We start from the raw sequence: 19,038 nt of genomic DNA on the forward strand, positions 1-19,038 counted from the left end.
TGTAGCCTCCCCCGAGCTGTCAGGTCTCTGCACATCTTAGTCTCAGCAATGCCACACAAGTCAGCCCCGCAGTGTGCACCAGCTTCCCGTGCGTGCATGTTGCCTCCACGGGCGAGTTGTGAGTTTGTGCATAGCAGGGACTGTTCTTCATTGTTTGGTCTGTATCCCTGCAGATTTGAGAAGATGATCAGTGGGATGTACATGGGAGAACTGGTGAGGCTTATCCTGGTGAAGATGGCCAAGGAAGAGCTGCTCTTTGGGGGGAAGGTCAGCCCAGGGCTCCTTACCACTGGCCAGTTTGAGACCAAAGACGTTTCAGACATTGAAGGGTAAGCTTCCAGGCCCCTCTCTGTTCACTGGGTCTCCCCCGGAAGAGTGGACCGGCCGTTGGGGAATGAGGAGGGGAACTGGCCCTTGACCCTTCAGATTTGGCCAGCAAGAGGGTCTTGCACGACGTGGGCCATGGCAGGCCTCTGGCTTGACTTCAACTTTTCAGATGGTGTCTACCCTTGTCCACTACCCAAGTGGCTCCTGGTGCTGCATGGGTGGGAGTGGGGCTTGGCTTAATGCCGGAGGCTTCCAGTGGGCCCCTGGGTGACTCATCCATCTACTTCTTTCCCTTCTCCTGAAGCTCTGACATTTCCTTCTCTGTTGGTGATTCTCCAAACGGGCTCTGTCCTCACCCCTGCTTCTCTAACAGAAGAATAGGTCTTTGGATGGCCCTACGATTTACCCATTTAGTCCCAGTAGGTATAGCTGAGGCCTGCATTTCAGAGAGTGGCATGGGTGGGAGTGAGATGGCCTGACTTTTGTTTTTCAATTAACAGTATCCAAAGAGTTAGGACCAGTTTCCTGTTTTTGAGAGTTCCACTTGTTGCTTGAGGAGGCCCTGTTGTTTCAGAGACCAGATGGCGGAGAGGAGGGGAATTGGGTGCTAAAGGGAGCTGTGAAACTGTTCCAGTGACCTCAAGTGGAAACGCTTGAGGGAATTGTGCCTGCTTGTTAAACCCCGAGGGGATGGAAGGGTGCATACTTGTGAGGCACTTTGCTCCCCTAAGAAGACTGCTCAGTTCATGGCAGCGGACACTAGCACGGTCTCTAGTGTAGGTTAAGGCAGTGCCAGCCCCCCGTGAAAGGCAATGAGCTGACAGCTTCATAAAAAATGGGGTGGGCTCCGCAGCTGGGTGGTTGGTGGCAGGGACACTGTTCCTTCTACCCTTAGATAAGCAAACATAGCTCGCTCTCTCTCTCTCTCTCTCTAGCTCATTCTCTCTCTCTCTCTCTCTCATACACACACACACGCACACCCCCCCTTGGTGTGTGAAGCCATAAGAACAGCGCCTTGTCCTTACATAGTATGTGCATAAAAAATACTGCTTTTCGCATTGGGAAAAGGAAGCACCTGAGCAGTGTGTGTGTGTGTGTGTGTGTGTGTGTGTGTGTGTGTGTGTGTGTGTGTGTGTCTGGGAGAGGAGCCTCCTGTTGGCTCTGTTGTGTTTTCCCCTTGTTCTGTCTTCCTATCGATGGGCAGAGCCACGAGGGGGTGTCTGTCCTCCCTGGGAGATGGTGTTTGCTGGAGCTGAGTGGTTTCTTTGTCACTCCCTCCCACTGGCCGCAGTGGGTTGGACACGTGCCCACACACTGTCCTTTTCTTTCCCAGGGAGAAGGACGGCACCCGGAAGGCGCGTGAGGTGCTGGTGCGGCTGGGCATGGACCCGACACAGGAGGACTGCGTGGCCACTCACCGGATCTGCCAGATCGTGTCTACGCGCTCAGCCAGCCTGTGCGCGGCCACCCTGGCGGCCGTGCTGCGGCGCATCAAGGAGAACAAGGGCGAGGAGCGGCTGCGCTCCACCATTGGGGTGGATGGCTCTGTCTACAAGAAGCACCCACAGTGAGTCAGCCTGCCCGGACCCCCAGAGCACGCGGGGACCCCTGACAGGCCTGCGAGAGACCCTAGTGACTCCACGGCAACTCCGTGTTGCATTCTGGGGCGGTGGAGATGGACCGTGGCGTTGAGGGGCTTTGTAGGATGAGCTCCCAGCTGGGCATGTGGGGGTTGGGAGGGTGGCGTCCTTGGCGGGGGTGGAGGTGAGTTCTGCGGGCTCCCGATGCCTGGAGCTCTAGCCAGGCTCTCCTGGCCACAGGGCTCCGCCACCCTCTTGTTGAGGAGTTAGGGTTCCTCTGTACTTGCTTCCTTGACTCTCATGTGTTTGGGTGGTCCGTTCAAGTGCTGTGTCCTCTGCCAGAGGACATCCTAGCTGGCTCAGCCTCTCTGGCTGACCTGGGAATTGAATCGATCCTGCACTTCCCTCCATGTTTGATCCCTTGGGTCCTAAGTGCCAAAATATTCAAATTTCACTTGGCACCTGGCTGATCTCTCTTTCGTGCCCACTTACCTCATTGTCGCTGGATGTGAGCACCAGTTCCATGTGCCTTCAGTACCTGAATCGGTTGATGCCGAAGGTTTTCGAACATGCGCGTGAATCACCTGGGGTTCTTGTTAAGAGGCAGATCCTGATTCAGGAGGGTCCAGCCCGAGACCCTGTATCGGGGGCCGCCGGGGAGCTGCTGCCCACAGACCACACTTGGAGCAGTGAGGCCCCGGAGACTGGGGCTCAGCGCAGCCACCACCTGAGAGTTTCTTGCTGAACATACCTGTTGTCTTGAGCTGTTCAGACACCTTTGGATTGTTGGCAGAAATTGGCCAAAGAGACCAAAGTCCAGAAGAAGGCTTCTCCTTTTTCTGTTTTGGGTTGTTCGCAGGCAGCATCTCATGAAGTGAGCACTGAAGCACAGGTCGTAGCGGTGTCAGAATGCCCCGATTCCGGGGCTGATGTATTGGGTGGAGCAGCCGTGGCCTGTGGGAAGGGGATGACTGTGTGCAGTGGGTAGTGCTTTCCTACGGTGGCCCTTTCCCTTCCCCAGCCGGGGTGGTCACGGACGACCGAGCTTGCACAGTGTTGGCCGCTAACTTGGGGGAGGGGGAGAGGCTGCTCAGGGCAGCACCTGCTCCTGCGGGCGCCTCCCGGCTTTGGGCTGAGGCGGTGAGCCCTTCGCACCCTTGACCCTCACTGTGGACACCCGTCTCTTCCCCTCTCACGGCAACTGCAGCTTTGCCAAGCGTCTTCACAAGGCCGTCCGGCGCCTGGTGCCCGACTGCGACGTCCGCTTCCTGCGTTCTGAGGATGGCAGCGGCAAGGGGGCGGCCATGGTGACGGCGGTGGCCTACCGGCTGGCCGACCAACACCGGGCCCGCCAGAACACCCTGGAGTCTCTGAAGCTGAGCCGCGAGCAGCTGCTGGAGGTCAAGAGGAGGATGAACGTGGAAATGGAGCGAGGTCTGAGCAAGGAGACTCACGCCATTGCCCCCGTCAAGATGCTGCCCACCTACGTGTGCGCCACGCCTGACGGCACAGGTAGGCGACCGCCGTGGTGCCCCGGGAGGACTCCCTTCGCCTTAGCATTGCGTTTTGGGACCAGCACGTGTTTCTCCAACTACAGTACTAGGAAATTCTAGTGTTCAAGAAGTTCGACCAAGGCATTCCTCTGCTACAAATTGAATAGTCATAATGATAAACACTTAGCTGAACGCCTGCTATGGGTCAAACGCTTCCGTGGGCATTTTACACATATTGAATTCATTTAATCTTTAGCTGTTAACAGATTAGTAATTAATTTTGTTAACAAACTAATGTGTTTGTCATAAAACTGAGGCACAGAGAAATGAAGAAACCTGCCCAAGTTCCCATGGTTGGAACACAGCAGAGCTGGAATTCAAACCCAGGGATTTTGGTTCCAGGGCCAGTTCTTGTAAGCCTAGGTCAGGGGTTGCATGCTAAGGCATACGAGCTAAATCTGGCCCACTGCCTATTTCTTTAAATAAAGTTTGGTGAACACACAGCCATGCCCATTTGTCTACGCATTGTTATGGCCGCTTTGCGCTACCATGACAAAGCGGTGTGGTTACAGCAGGGACTGTGGCTCACGAGACCTAAAAAGTTTACCACCCAACCCTTTACAGGGAGAGATTGCTGACCCATGGTCTGGGTCTTGCACATTAAGAAATGATGGTCTCTTCCCAATGCAGAGAACTAACATTGAGCAGCCCAGGGTCGTGAAGTTGGTGCAGGTGCCCAGGCAGAGACCGGGCCACGGTGCCTGCTCTGCCCCCTCCTGACCCGTGGGCCTGAGGGAGTGACTCAGCCTGGCTCAGCCGGGTCTCCCTCCTCCATCGGAGGGAAAGGCAGTGCCTTCTCTTCTTGGCTGCCTGAGGGCTGCACGAGGAGTGTGTTTGAGGCACGTAGCACATCATTATGATTGCCCAACAGAGGAGGGTTTTCTCATGTAAAAAGATTTCCCTTCGATTTCCTTTAAAGAGTTGAACTCTGCTGTTTCTTCTGTATTCTAGAAGCTAAGATAAGGTGGCCTTTGATTTAGCATGAACGACACGTTTAGATTTTTTTTAAAGATTTTATTTATTTGACTGCGTGCACGTGAGAGAGAGCACAGGCAGGGAGGAGGGGCAGAGGGAGAGGGAGAAGCAGGCTCCCCACTGAGCAGGGAGCCTGACACTGCGGGACTCGATCTCAGGACCCCAGCGTCATGACCTGGGCCGAAGGCAGCCGCTTAACCGACTGAGCCACCCAGGCACCCGTAGATATTTTTTAGTATCACGTATCACAATTTCTGGTGTCCGGGAGCTCATTGTGACTTCGGGGCCCCCCTGAACTCATCGGAGGACCACTGAGCAGCAGCAGCAGGGCTTACTTTCTTTCCTGTTCGGTGGAGCACACAGTCCCTCTCCCCTGAGGGTGTTGAGGGGCTGCCAGGAGAGGCCTCCGTTAGGGGAAAGGGTTTTAGACCGTCACTCTCTGCAGTGCTGACGTGGTGACACTCCAGCACATCACCTTCCCGGGCTTGTTTATTTTTCAGAGAAGGGTGACTTCCTGGCCTTGGACCTTGGGGGTACCAACTTCCGGGTCCTGCTGGTGCGCGTGAGGAACGGAAAGCGGCGTGGAGTGGAGATGCACAACAAGATCTACTCTATCCCGCAGGAGGTCATGCACGGCACAGGGGATGAGGTGAGGCAAGGTGGCCCTCTGGGAGGGGACCCCATAGATACCCACGTCTCGCCCTGGAGGACAGTGCTTTCTCTGCTCAGCCGTGGTCCCAGGGGAGGCTGGGTGGGCCGGCTGGCTGGTCTTCCCCTGGGTTTGTGCCTGAGCGTGTGTTTCTCCTGAGGGGAGCCCCCGAGCTCGTAGCCAGGCCCTGCTCGTGGGGCGGCCTGCCCTGGCCTTGGGCCCCTCCCTCAGAGCTTGACTTCTCCCCACAGCTCTTTGACCACATCGTCCAGTGCATCGCTGACTTCCTTGAGTACATGGGCATGAAGGGCGTGTCCCTGCCCCTGGGTTTCACCTTCTCCTTCCCCTGCCAGCAGAACAGCCTGGATGAGGTAACCGAGCCTCCTGCGGGGCTTGCCTGTGGGCATTACTGACCCTGCCCCAGCCAGAGTTTGGAGCAGGGAGAAAGTTGAATTTAGAAAAGGAAAAGATAGGGCATTCATAAGCAGTTGTGACGAGGGGTCTGTTGGTGGGCGTGATTCAGTTGGAGCTGGTGGAGGTTAAGTAGGTCACAATCTTTGGGAAGATGATGATGGTGCTTATCAAAATATTAACAGTGAGCGTTTTTACAGCACTTTATGCCAGGCTCTGTGCCAGGCTTCCTATGTGTATTACCTCATTTAACCCTCACAGCAACCATATAAGGTAGGTAGGTGTTTGTATACCCATTTTGCAGAAAGGAAAACAAAATGTACAGAGATGCAAGTATCTCACACCAGATGAGAGGGTTTGGGAGCGGCCAAGCCCAGATTTGAATCCCGAGTTCCTGATATCTGAGCCCATGTTCTCAGGGATGCTCACCAGCTCTGCAGGACATTTTCATTCATCTCCTGTTGTTTAGATGCCCCGTGCTTTGCTTTTCGTTCCTTTTCTTCTTGCCTTGCGTGAGCGAGCAGGTGGTGAAGAGCTGGTGTGCTCAGATACTCCGCACGTGGTGTGTTGAGAATGGAGGGAGCTGAGTACCATGCCTGGGCTTGTCCTAGGTTGACAGTCGGCCCACGAGATGTTCGGATGCTGTTGTCTGAGCAGTTGTTCCTCTGTCTCCGTCAGTCCTCTAGAAGCGTACACGTGCTCACAAATGCACCGTGTGCGGTGGCCAGAGTGGCCAGGGCACACAGGGCACGGCTCCTGCTTTAGGGACTCACACACGAACTGTGCTGGTGGTGAGGAAGCAGGCGCAGGAAGGCATGAGCTGCCGGTGGGAACGGGGCACCGATGGGGTACCGGAGGCCCGAGGATGCGCAGTGTGATGTCACCTGAGCACACGCCCGGAGAGCGTGAAGGAGACTTGGATCACCTTCCAAGTCCAAAGAGGGAGTGGATGGGGAAGGAGGGCAGGCAGGCCTGGCTGTGTGCAGGAGAGCATGGAGGTGGGAAACGTCCCAGGTACAGGGAGCTCGGTCTTGGCCACAGGGTCCCGGAACAGCGGCCTTCATGTTGCTCAGCTGAGTTTTGTGTTTCCTCTTCTTCCCTCCGAGCTGAATTCATCCCGTGCACCAGTTCAGTGGAGGTTTTGGTGTGTCCTGCAATGAAGAACCTGGCCTGATGCAGTATTTCCCAATGTGTTGCTGTCCCTAGGGCAGTGCTGCTTTTCGCTTCTCTGTTGTTTCCCAGTTTTATCGAGCTGGGAGCATGCACGCTGGAGAAGTTGCAGGAGCCCAGCACAGTGATGTGACTTACATATACTGTGAACTGCTCGCCATAAGTTTAGTTAGCATCTGTCATCTCCTGTAGAGACAAAACAAGAAAAAGAAGAAAAAAGTGGTTTTCTTTTCCTTGTAATGAGAACTCTGAGGATCTACTCTTTCACAATTTTCAAATATACTGCACAGCAGTGTTCGCTGTTTTCATTCCGTCCACAGCACGCACTTCCCTTATCACTGGCAGCTGGTACCTTTGACCACCTTCCTCCGATTCCCTCTCCCAGCCTTTCTCATTCCTTTGTCTCGACACATAATGTTTCTCAGCGTCCGTGCACTGGGCTTGCAAAGCCTTCTCCGTTTGCGTCAGTTTACCAAAGGGAACATGCAGATACATATTTATGTGATACTTAATGAAACATTGCTTATCATAATGCAAACATTATGAACAAAGCCAATTGCTCAACACTTGGGAAATAGTTAATAAATTCTGAGCCCTCCACTGCCTCGTATCAGCAGCTAGTATTTTTTGGAAGAAATTTCAATGATGGGGGAAAAAAAACCAATGGGAAGACTCACAAATTTTTTAAGAAAAAGATAGTCTCTACAATATAGAAACCCGTAAAAACCTCAGTTCATAAGAAGATGAGAACATAGCACTCCAGTATACTTACTTCCAGGCTTTACCTCCTGAAATATTTTTAAGTAGACACACCTTACTTTTCATGTCAACATGTATCTGTCTTGAAGTATTTATCAGGCGGCCCAAGAACACTTCACTGTTTTTACCTGAATGGTAAGATTCCAGGTCATTATATTAGATTTCATTCTGTATGTTCTAAGTCTCCGTAGGGACCACGTATATAGTCTAGCATTGTAAAAATTCGGAGCAGATAAAGCAGGAGCTGGGTTCTCTCTGTCATTCAGCCTGTCTGTAAGCCGGGTTCTGCTCTGCTAAGATCATCCTATTGAGTGGAAAATCAGGAGGTGCCGAGGCCCAGAGTCCTCAAGCTGCCTCTACCACCTGGTGGCCCGGGGCACGTCTCCCCAGCGGCAGGGGCCTCTGCATGTGTTATTAGTAAGGATCACCTGAAATAATGTCATCTGATCATTCTGTAAACTTGAAAGTGCCAAAGTACAAAGTTTCATTAGAGATGTGAAGCTAATTTGTAGCAAGACCGTTAGGCGGAGGTGAGCTCACCGTTGTTAGGGTGTAAAGCCGGACAGTGCTGGGATTATATCTTGTTTTTCCAGAACTCCTGGGACCCGAGCACAGTGTGACACATGCAGGTTGACTTGTCATTCCAGACCCACCTGGGCCATAAAATGCCCAGCTCGTGGCGAGGCCAGGCCAGGCCTGGAGAAACCTGGCTGTGGGTGGATAGTGAGCACTTATGGATTCTGGCCTCTCAGGAAGGGGCCCAGGAGCCCTTGGTGCTTGTTTCCTGCTGGGCTGCAGCAGCAACGGGGGACCAGGGGACAGTACACGAAACAATTCTCCCGCGTGTAAAACCACCACGTATCTCTCTCTTCCCCTGGGGGCCGAAAGACAGTGGCTTATGGCATCCCTGAGGACATGAGAGCGCTTCCCTCCCTGGGCTGGTGTGAGGCCTAGCTGTCACCCACCTACCGTCAGGGCACTTGTTATGCCCAACTGGAGTTTGACAATTAAGAGACATACTCTGACTTCTGATGTAAATATAGGACAGAACAGAGCAAACTGCTTTTCCTGGTGAAAGAAACCCGTGTATAGAACTTTTCTCCCAGGCGGGGGCACTGCTGTGGTACTTAGGGGCCCGTGGAATCGGCGGGCCTGGGGGTGAGTCCTGCCCCTCTCCTCCAAGCTTCAGGCCTTGGGCAGGTCACGCCAGCACCGCAGTTACCTAGAAAAGGGGCATCATAATGGTAAAGATGTCAGCAGTTTGCTGTGGGGGTTAAATGACGGGACGCGTGCCTCGTAGGTGCTCCATCACGTGTGGGAGAGACGGGTGGTTATTACGGGGACCGTACGACTTGGTGGTGAGGTTGGGAACTGGAGGCGCAGCCGGGCCGCCGGGGTGACGCGGGAGCCCTCCGCTGATGTCCTCCTCTGTGCTCCTGTGTGATGTTTTTAGAGCATCCTCCTCAAGTGGACCAAAGGCTTCAAGGCATCGGGCTGCGAGGGAGAGGACGTGGTCACGCTGCTGAAGGAGGCCATCCACCGGCGAGAGGTGGGACAGCCGCGCGGCATGAAGCCTGGAATGCCCAGTGTTCGCAAAGTGGGCAAATGTTGGGTGCGGGTGCATGGGCTAAGGGGAGATTAGCGTGATCCTTCCGTGATGATTGAGTGTCCCCTGTGTGTCAAGCCCTGCTCCTGGCACTGGGGATTCCAGAATGACCACAGCACACCCTGTGCTATAAACAAACCCATGAGCTAATGTCAGGTGCTGTCGTGCTGGGAAGAAAAAGGAAGTCAGGTGAGGACAGGGTGAGTGGGCTAGAGAAGGGCACTCTTAAATTGCACAACCAGGAACGTCTCTGAGGAGGTGACGTTTGAGTGGGGACCTGAATGAAAAGACAGAATGAGCTATGCTGTATAAAATACACTTTATATACATACAAATCTCCCTTGCAAGTGTCAGGAAAATGTTGGGGCTCATTGGTGGACTGGGATTCTGCTTTTGCCCTCTCAGGAGTTTGACCTGGACGTGGTTGCCGTGGTGAATGACACGGTCGGGACTATGATGACCTGTGGCTATGAAGACCCTCACTGTGAAGTTGGCCTCATCGTTGGTAAGGACCCGGCTGTCGTTCCTGGGTCGTGACCCACAGGTGCAGGTGGAGGGAGGGTGGTGCAGGGTGAGGCTCTGACGTGTTTGCGGTTGGCAGGCACAGGCAGCAACGCCTGCTACATGGAGGAGATGCGGAACGTGGAGCTGGTGGAGGGGGAAGAGGGCCGGATGTGTGTCAACATGGAGTGGGGGGCCTTCGGGGACAACGGATGCCTCGATGACTTCCGCACGGAATTTGATGTGGCTGTGGATGAGCTTTCCCTCAACCCTGGCAGACAGAGGTAGGTACCCCAGTTCGTGTGGGTCCTGGTACGTGTACCCCAAAACTACACGGTGATGAGTGAGCAGATCCTTGACAACAGCAAATCCCAGGACACTCATTTTTGACATGTGAAGAGGGGAAGTTTTCTTGGAAAGGGTTCCTTGTCAGATGCATCTGGAAAGTTCTCCCTGCTGGACTGTGACGCCTTCAAAGTTCATTTGGGAAAACAAGTCAAAATAGTTGTGTTTTGAGGAGCATTTCCTATAAGGAATCAGTCACATTGGTTTTAGAGGGATGAAAAGGGGACACCGAGGAACACAGAGCTAGGAAATGCTAGAAGTAGCCTCCCTTCCCCCCCGCCTGTGAGAACAGGAGAGAGAGAGAGAGAGAGAGAGGCTGCTAAAACCTAGGTCTGGGACAGTGGGGAACAGTAGACATCTGCTGATAGTAGGGTGAAGAAGCTGGCGTGGCAGAGAGGAGCAGGAAGCAGACAGGAAGGCTTCTCTTCCTCCATCCAGTATGTAGCACCCTCAGTTGTCAGGACTGGACAATGGCCAGCCCCAGCCTCACAAAGCCCCCAGGATGGCGGGGAGGGGCTCTGAGCTGCGGGATGGTAGTTAAGATCCAGCACACTTCCCACTGGGACGATGTGTAGCGTTTCCTAACTGGGTATGGTCAGGGGCCATAGTTCTGCAGAACACACTTTTGTCCAGAGTAGAGGTCACAGACTGAAATGCTTCTAGGGGCCAGACAGGTGTCATTAATGAAACAAAGGGTGAGACAAGATGGAGTGGCGCTGGGGGTCTGGGTTGAAACTGGGGGTCTCAACTTCTTTAAAGGCACTATGCAGGGCGAGAAGACCCTCAAGCCTCTGAGTAGTCACATTCAGTTCTAGTGGCCAAGACGGGTTCTCCAGTTGGCACTAGTTACTTGAGTTTAATGATGTCTCGGCTTGGAGAGAAAGCCTGCTGAACGCCTGGTGAAGTTCATTCTTAAGACTCAGCATCCTGCCCTTTTCTAGGAGGTGGGCTTTGGGTGTGGTTTCCTCCTTGAGGAGTTGGGAGTAAGCATTGGAAGGTGATGAGCCCAGAAATTGGGATGATCCCAGGGATCCCCATGGGCCTCAGGCAGGCACTGGTCAGTTTGCAAAAGGCTGAGGGTCATTGTGTGCAGACACCAGGAATCCTGCCCAAGTGAATGGAGTAGCACTTCCTTTCCCACCCAGGGGGATCTGCAAGCCCTCTGCCTGCTAATGTTCCGGGCATCTCACCTTCCTACGTAACCTCCGGGAACATTATCTGCATTGCAGGTTCGAGAAAATGATCAGTGGCATGTACTTGGGTGAGATTGTCCGTAACATCCTCATCGATTTCACCAAGCGTGGGCTGCTCTTCCGTGGCCGCATCTCAGAGCGGCTCAAGACAAGAGGAATCTTTGAAACCAAGTTCCTGTCTCAGATTGAGAGGTGAGCATTTGGGCCCGGGGTTGGGTGGGACCGTGTCCTCCCTCCCATGGGCAGCAAGCTGAAGGATTTCCGGAGCTCAGGTAAGATCAGGGTATGACTTATAGACAGGTCAGTTTGGTTGTAGAGACCTTCATCCCTATACTGTTTATTTAAAGTGACACATGGATAGTTGGCATTTTAAGCATGAAAAATCCTGCTGAGCTGTGGGGAGTCCATGCAAAGTAATATTGTTGGGTTATAGGCCCATTACCAAAGGTGGGAAGATACCTGTTCACGAGATATAAATCAAACACATGGAGGAGGTAGCCTCTTAAAGCCTATTAAAGCACTTGGCGGGGGGGGGTGTGCGTCTTAACTGCGGTGACAGGACAAGCAGGATCGAGGGGAGGCTGTCATGCCAGGCAAGCAGAAATCAGGCTACGCGGTGGCTCGTTAAAGCAAAACCTCCCTCCTCCCGTCCAATCATGGCAGCAAAGTCGGCTCCAAATTAGAATGGGGACTTGCAGAGCCCTTGACCAATGACTGCCGCGCACTGCTCTCAGGGGGTGGGAAAGCAGGAAGCGGTGAGGGGCCCGGGGGGGGGGGCAGGGCACCTGCACCAGTGAAGAGAGTCTGTTCGAGTTTGCATGTCCATTCGAGGGCAGGAAGCCGATTCTGGAGTTCTAAGAGAGTTCCCTTGGTATAATAGGGTTTATATTCTTCTTACAATTCGATTCACATTTGTTTCATAAAGAGTTGCCATCAGCCCACCCTGGGAGGGGGCGTAGAAATAGAAGAGGGATCTGTGCTGGGAGCTAGGGGCTGCCTGTCCTGTTGACCCGTGAACAACACGGAGGAGATGGGTAGGAAAGAGCTTTGCAGCCAAAAATACCAGCTACGGGCATCCTCAGTGCCTTTCTTCTTTCCAAATGAGTGGAAAACGAGACAGTGACTGTCCTGTTTTCTTGAGTACCTGTTGTCGGTAGCAGTGCCCTGCCTCACCTGGGCCAGGTGGAAATAGCTGTTTCTCAGCGTTTCTGTCACACTCAGGAGGGCCTCTGTGGGGTCCAGTGGGATGAGCATGGGTTCCTGGACTGAGTTCAAGAACAGGAGCCACCCGGCGTGTGGGCCACCAGCCCCTCGTGTATGTGACTGACCACTCGCTGTACCCCCCCCCCCACAGTGACTGCCTGGCCCTGCTGCAGGTGCGCGCCATCCTGCGCCACCTGGGGCTCGAGAGCACCTGTGACGACAGCATCATTGTCAAAGAGGTGTGCACCGTGGTGGCGCGGCGGGCGGCCCAGCTCTGTGGTGCGGGCATGGCCGCCGTGGTGGACAAGATACGAGAAAACCGGGGGCTGGACACCCTCAAAGTGACCGTGGGCGTGGATGGGACCCTCTACAAGCTACATCCCCAGTGAGTGCCTAACCTCCCCTCTCCCTGCCTATCTCTCTCCATCTCTTCTTTCCTTGCTTTCCCTTCTCTCCCTCTCTCTCACTCTCTTTTTATTTTCTAGCAAACCACCCGGCATTCCAAATGAGTGTATATAACATAGACACTTTAAAGTTTAATAACCAGAAGTAAGCCTGTGTTTGACCACCCAGCTTGGAGGACTCGGGGTCCCCTGCCAGGGGGTGTGCTCTGGGGACTCAGTCCCCAGCTGCCTCTCCCCGTGTATCTGTGTTTGCATTGCTACTGTTTCGTTTTCCTTACATTTGAACCTGCCATCAGGGGAATCCTCCGGCATCTCTCCTTCCGGGACTGGCTTGTATAGTTTTGAGACGCATCCACATTGAAGTGTGAAGTTGGAGTTCCCGAATTTTCAGGGCTGTGGAGCATACCTTTGAATGAGTATACTGTAGTTTATTGTGTTGCTAATGGGTATTGGCTTATTTCTAGATTTTGTCTGTTACAAAGAGTGCTCCTGTGAACATTCTGGGAATGTGTGCTGGAACTCCAGAGAGGTATTTTCTACAGTCTGGCGTGGGGGCTGGCGGACTAGAGCCACGACTGTTTTTGTAAATAAAGTTTTATTGGAACGTGGCCATGCGCACTCATGGATGTGTCATCTCTGGCTGCTTTCACTCTACAATGGCGAGTAGTTGGCCTGCAAAGCTGAAAGCGCATCTGCCGTCCGGCTCTTCAGAGAAAGCATGTCCCTCGAACTCCCCCAGTGTGGAAGCACTGAATTCCCTTTTCTTTCTACACTTTTCCCTGTCCCTCCATCTCTCTTCTTCTCCTCTCATCAACCATTATTCCTCTCCCTTCTTCACTCATTTGCATATGTTTTGAGTAAATCGTTTTGAATTCAGGAAGTGCCCCACTCCTTTTTCCCTGGAAGCTCTTCGGAGCAAAGTTAGAACAGAGCTGTTACCCCGGTCTGGGCAGGAGGTGGGACAGAGTGAGCATAGAGAGCCCCCGACTGACATGTTGCCCGCTCTCACCATGACTCTCTCGAGGAGCTGAGTTCACACAGTTAGTGGAAAGGAACTTGTAGTTCCAAGCCCCTTCTCTTGGTGATCAGTGCCTCATAAGTGGGAGTCTTGGTCCCAGATGAGGGTGGGGAGGGGGACAGAAGACAAGCCCCTAGCACTGAGGCTTATTTCATAGATGACCAGGGCATCCTGACCCTGCTATGTTGGGGGACATGGTGACTCTTCCTCTAATCCCATACTGAAAGGCTCTACGATCACAGTGTGCCAGCAGCAACCCCCTGAGCCTGCTCCTTTCATCTTTAATGATGTTTTGGATTAGATGTGGGTCTGGGAGAGTCCGTACCCCTGGGAAATAAAGTGTCATGTGCATGGGGCTTGGTCTTCCTTCCAGAGTTCAGGGACAGGCTGTGCACGTCACACCTGTGGAGCCCATGACCCTTGAACCGCTCTTCCACTGGTGAGTTTTAAGAGCACAACCTCGAGAATCTCAGACAGTTGCCTCCCGGTGGCTCTCAGCTCCCCACTTGCCTGCTGTGACCTAGAATCCGGGCATGTTGCTAGCCGCTCGGAGCCTTGGTTTTCTGATACACAATTCACAGTGAGTGTTTAGTACCCAGTAGCTGTCATCCTTTTGCTCGTCTTAATAGTTCCTGGGGTTCCAGCATCACTTCATAGGATCTTATCTTGGGGGACACAAATCAATCATGACTAAGGTGTTTTTTTTTCCTGTGTCTTCCTCCCAACGTTCACAGCTTTGCCAAAGTCATGCATGAGACGGTGAAGGACTTGGCTCCGAAATGTGACGTGTCCTTCCTGGAGTCAGAGGACGGCAGCGGGAAGGGGGCGGCTCTCATCACTGCTGTGGCCTGCCGCATCCGCGAGGCTGGCCAGCGATAGAGTCCCTGGAATCGGAAGGGACTTCCTCTGGCTCCCCCTCTTCCCTGCTTTAAATTATAAGATGTCATCCCCTGTGTCAGAGATGGGCCCCTGGGCTTTTCCTTGGCAGAGAGGAGCCTGTGGGACTGGGTGTGGTCTCTGCGGATACTCACTGTTGAGTTCAGTGCCCGAGCCTTGGCCCTCCTGAGATAAATATGTTTTGAAGTAAGGACTTGTTCATGCTTGTCACAACTATTCCTACTGGTTCTTTTTAAAACTCAAGACAAATTTTAACCTTTAGTAATCCCCCTGGCTAAATACCAAGTCCCTGAATAATCCTACAGGATGGGGACACTAATGAAAAGATAAATGGTGGCTTCACCATGGACCCTGAACATGATATTTCTAGGTGAAGAGCACTCCCCAGCACGGAGGCCGATACTGTTTCTCCCCTAAGATCTGGAGGGATCTCCACTAACTCCAGCCTGATTGTCCCACAGGCAGAAGGGGCAGGGGTGGGAGGAGAGGCAGCAATGGGGGGAAATCCGTGGATAGCCACGTGGCAGCCTCTCTTTAACCTGCTTTACAGCCTGGTGGGTTCCAGCGGATGCTTGTCCTGGAATTAAAGCATCCTGAATCCGAGAAAGAAACACCAAGGCCCCGAGTGGGTTCCTGAGTCCTCCGTGAGCAGTGGACCTTTGGGGCAGAGGAGACTTTTTGGTCTGTTTTTAAAATTTTTCCTCCAGAAGTGGAAACAACTCTATTTTCATTTTAATTTATGTTTGAAATTTATTTAGTTCATGAAGTACATCTGTTCCTTTATCTTGACACTGTATGTAATGATTGGTTGTATGTAATGTATTTATATGTCAATGTGTTATGTAAATAAATACCCAGGGTCTTTTCAGACTTGGCCTTTGTACTAGATGAGTCTACGTAGTTACAGGATGGAAGATGAAGATACTGACAGGTTACTAGAAATACCTCATTCGCCTGCGGGGAGAGAAGGGAAGCCTCTTCAGGGTGAGTGAATGGCTAAGTAGCTCCTTCCCGGCTCCTCTTTAGCCTGCAGACTGGAAAACGTGGAAGGAGGGCACAGTGAGTGAAGCTGGGTCTTTGGCTCAGAAGCCACAGCAACTGGCTGCTCTGTCTAGACCTTCCTGGGGCAATATTACACGGGCTCTTAACCAAAGCAAACAGGAATCCTTTCAGACAGACGCATTGCTTGGGAATCGTCGTTCTTAGGGCAGTCAGTAGTATCTTTAAGCTCTCTAAGGAGATAAAGGAAGCCACCAAGAGCATTTCTTAAAAAAATTCTGTCTCACTGTTAATAGCAAACCAAAACCAAACAATGAAACAATCAAACGAAGGAAACCTCAGGGACAACACTTTTAAAGGCGGATTTGTGCCCTCCTAGCAAAATTGGTCTGTTTTGTAAATGTTTTTCCAAGAAGTGTTGTCCGAGGGCTTCTCTAGGCTGAGCTGTTTTTATATACACAGTATTTATTTCAAACTGTGAGTGGGGGTGGTAGGAGTGGGGTGGCATAAAATCTTCCATGCTCTACGTTTCAGGAGTGCAGTTCGTTCTGAATCCGAACACCACTTCCTCCCTAAAATGTGCACACCCACACACGGCAACTACACGGTAAGGAGGGAATGGCCCTAGAACACTCTTGAGTGGGAATCAAAGATCACAACAAGGAAGGAAAGAGGGACTCTATAGCACCCGGCTTTGCACATTTGTCACCCTTGTACTGAGAGAACAGCGCCTAGATGTGCGTATCACTAAAGAATGCCCAAGAAGTAGAGATGAATTTTAACTTTTAAACTTGAAAATTAGGCACTGTCTGTGAAATTGCACCTTTTTTTTTTTAAGTAGAGCTGTGTGTGTGTGTGGCTATTCAAGGTGTGTTGTTGGTTTCCAAAAACGAAAATGCATTTTGAATGTCTGTGTTCCCACAGTTAGGTGACAGTTCCTTGCTGATGCTGCTTTGCCTGATGTAAATACAGTGAATCTCAAATCTTCGAGCACTCAGTCTAGTAAAGATGTTGTCATGTATAATAAAGAGCTAGTTGAATTAACTATGTGATGTTAACTATTAATAAATTTTAACATTTTCCAAAATATCCAATGTGTGCTTCATGAGGATTTTTAAGAGTGCCGTCATCTTTGGGGCATACTAGTACTTCCTGGCTGGTCCGAAGAATGAATGAGTATCTCGATTTTGACTGTATGGGCTTGCTGGACAGGCATGTGGCCAAGACTTGGTCTTGACCCCAGAGAGTTCTCTTCTCAGAAACTCAGTTCCAATGGAACTGGAGGATAGATGACCTTTCCTAGGCCATTTTTGAGCCCCTAGCTTTCAAGCATCAGTGAAGAAGAGCTGCTGTCGAGGGAGTTTGGCTGAGCCGTTAGCAGAGGCCTCAGGGGCTCTGGCTGGTGTCTGGAGGCATGTGACTCACATTCAGGATGGAAAGCCCTTACCTACGTGAACATCTAAAAAGCATGTACCTCTGTCCTCTCCTTACCTTTCCCCTCTCTCCAATAAACCAAATACAAACCCGGGAATCCCTTCCTCACTAGATCCTACTGACCCCCGTGGACACAGCCCTGTTTGACAAGGAGATTATGGAAGTGTCTCCTACACTTCTGGGAGTACAAGCTGGTACAACCATTTGGGGGGGAGAGGGACAGGCAACATGCATCAAAAGCACGTTTTGTGTAGTTTTCTAGACATTTGTGCAGAGGAAACGCTCATAGTTGAGCCCAAGATTCACCTTTGAGGGTATTAACTGTTCCATGATTTATAATAAAAAAAGGAGCACCATCCAATGGGTCTGCCCGTCCTGTATCGGAGTCCAGTCAGGAAGACAATCCATGCCAGTTATTTCAGATTTTAGTACAGGGGCTTGGTTATACGGGTGGTGAAAGCTGAGAAGCCAGAGTGTGGAGAAGCAACCCAGAGATTAGCAATGTCAAACAGAAACAAAAACCAGCCTTTCCATCCCACTGGCTGAACCAGAGTCCAAAAGCCGGGGAGGGGTGCAGGAGCTGGAACCGCACAGAAGGGAGGAAGGGTGGCTAGAAGTAACCCTCCCATCTAGTTCTCTGCAGTGTCTCCTCCGCAGAACCTGGCAGGGAACCAGCTGGGGAGGGAGACTGAACAGAGCAGAGGAGGGTGGGGCCTGGACCTGAGCAATGAGTAACTTGCACGGACCCTGTAAACCCATGAGAGTGTTCTAGAAGAACATTTAACATCTTAGGAAGTGTTGACAGCACACTGCTTCATGCTGAAAGAATCTTACACAACATATCTATCATCCTGTTTTTGTTAAGAAATTAAATACGACATACGAGGATTACCGTGTTTCCCTGAATGTCCCCTTCGCCTCGCTGGACAGGGGGCACAAATGAGGCCTCCACCTGTGGGAACAGCCGCAGCACCCCCTCAGCTGACCCCCCCACCCCTCTGGGATTCTGGCACCGCCGCTGGGAAACCCTCAGCAGCCCCCACCGCTGCTCACCGGTTCCCCTCCCGAGGCCTCTCTGCCCAGCTCCCCGGACGCCGCCTCTGGAGTGGGAGGCGTCCCTCACCACTAGGAAAACCGTTTCCTTCAAACAGTTGGACAGTCTGCACCCAAGTTACTTGCAGCCGGAAAATAGCTTTTCCACCTTCTGTCAAGTCCATTGCGCATTCTCCCCCTTGTTACTTTGTTTTCTTTAGGCCCCAGGTGCAAGAGGCTGAAGTACTCATACTCCTCAGTTCAGCGTATTTATTTTCTGATCTTTGCAAGGCTCTTTCTTGCTTTTTATCTTCTTCTTCCCCTTTATGCTCATTTCTCCTTCCCATTCTCCACTCACGGTCAGCGATCATGTTATTGTGTTGATGTGACGTACAACTTATCTGTGTCTGAAGCATATATTGTTTGGTCAGCATGCTTTTTAATTTACAAATGTTATTGGCTAAAAGTCTTTTTTTTTTTTTTCCTATTAAGCAGGGTGCTTTTAAAGACCCATAGATGCCGCTGCGCGTACGTCTAATCCATACTGCACAACCCGCCCTGTGCGCATGCACCGTGCTCCCAGCCGGCTCCCAGTGATGCACGGACTTTATGGCTCCGCTGCTCTGGCCGTGAGGACATCGCTGCGGCGAGCGTCTTTGCACATGTCCCCTTAATCATCTTTGGATGATCTCTCAGGGCTCGCGCGCAGAAGCAGGATAGCGGGATCACAGACTGCGCATTTGCTTAATCTGACCCCCTATTGCCAGGTTCTTCTGAAAGGATGCCCAAAAGCCCCAACGGCGAGTCTCTGGCACCCCTTGGAATTATCCAGCTTCCTAATTTTTATTCCTGTGCGAACTTAAAGTGGGATTGTATGGTTGTTCCAATTTACATTTCTCTACAAGAAGTGTGAACATCTCTGTATATGTTTCTTAGGCTTTTAAGGTCTTCAGTTCACTGCCTGTCCATATTCTTTGCTAAC

General features: G+C 51.9%; 1 protein-coding gene across 2 annotated transcripts in view; it reads left to right on the forward strand.

Moving 5' to 3' along the window:
- The window catches only part of HK2 (hexokinase 2), a 61,428-nt gene extending 44,749 nt beyond the window's left edge, over positions 1-16,679 (forward strand). For both annotated transcript variants that reach the window (XM_045788376.2, XM_087863606.1), the window contains exons 8-18: positions 174-329; positions 1,661-1,894; positions 3,115-3,419; positions 4,936-5,084; positions 5,336-5,455; positions 8,878-8,973; positions 9,436-9,535; positions 9,632-9,815; positions 11,106-11,261; positions 12,424-12,657; positions 14,429-16,679. In XM_045788376.2, coding sequence (XP_045644332.1) covers positions 174-329; positions 1,661-1,894; positions 3,115-3,419; positions 4,936-5,084; positions 5,336-5,455; positions 8,878-8,973; positions 9,436-9,535; positions 9,632-9,815; positions 11,106-11,261; positions 12,424-12,657; positions 14,429-14,573 — 1,879 coding nt within the window. In that variant the 3' untranslated portion in view covers positions 14,574-16,679. The remainder of the gene's footprint in view (positions 1-173; positions 330-1,660; positions 1,895-3,114; positions 3,420-4,935; positions 5,085-5,335; positions 5,456-8,877; positions 8,974-9,435; positions 9,536-9,631; positions 9,816-11,105; positions 11,262-12,423; positions 12,658-14,428) is intronic.
- Positions 16,680-19,038: the final 2,359 nt, after the last annotated feature.

The sequence above is a fragment of the Ursus americanus genome, chromosome 7 (genome assembly GCF_024610735.1).
Source record: "Ursus americanus isolate L20-20 chromosome 7, mUrsAme1.1.p, whole genome shotgun sequence".
NCBI classification, from domain to species: Eukaryota; Metazoa; Chordata; class Mammalia; order Carnivora; family Ursidae; genus Ursus; species Ursus americanus.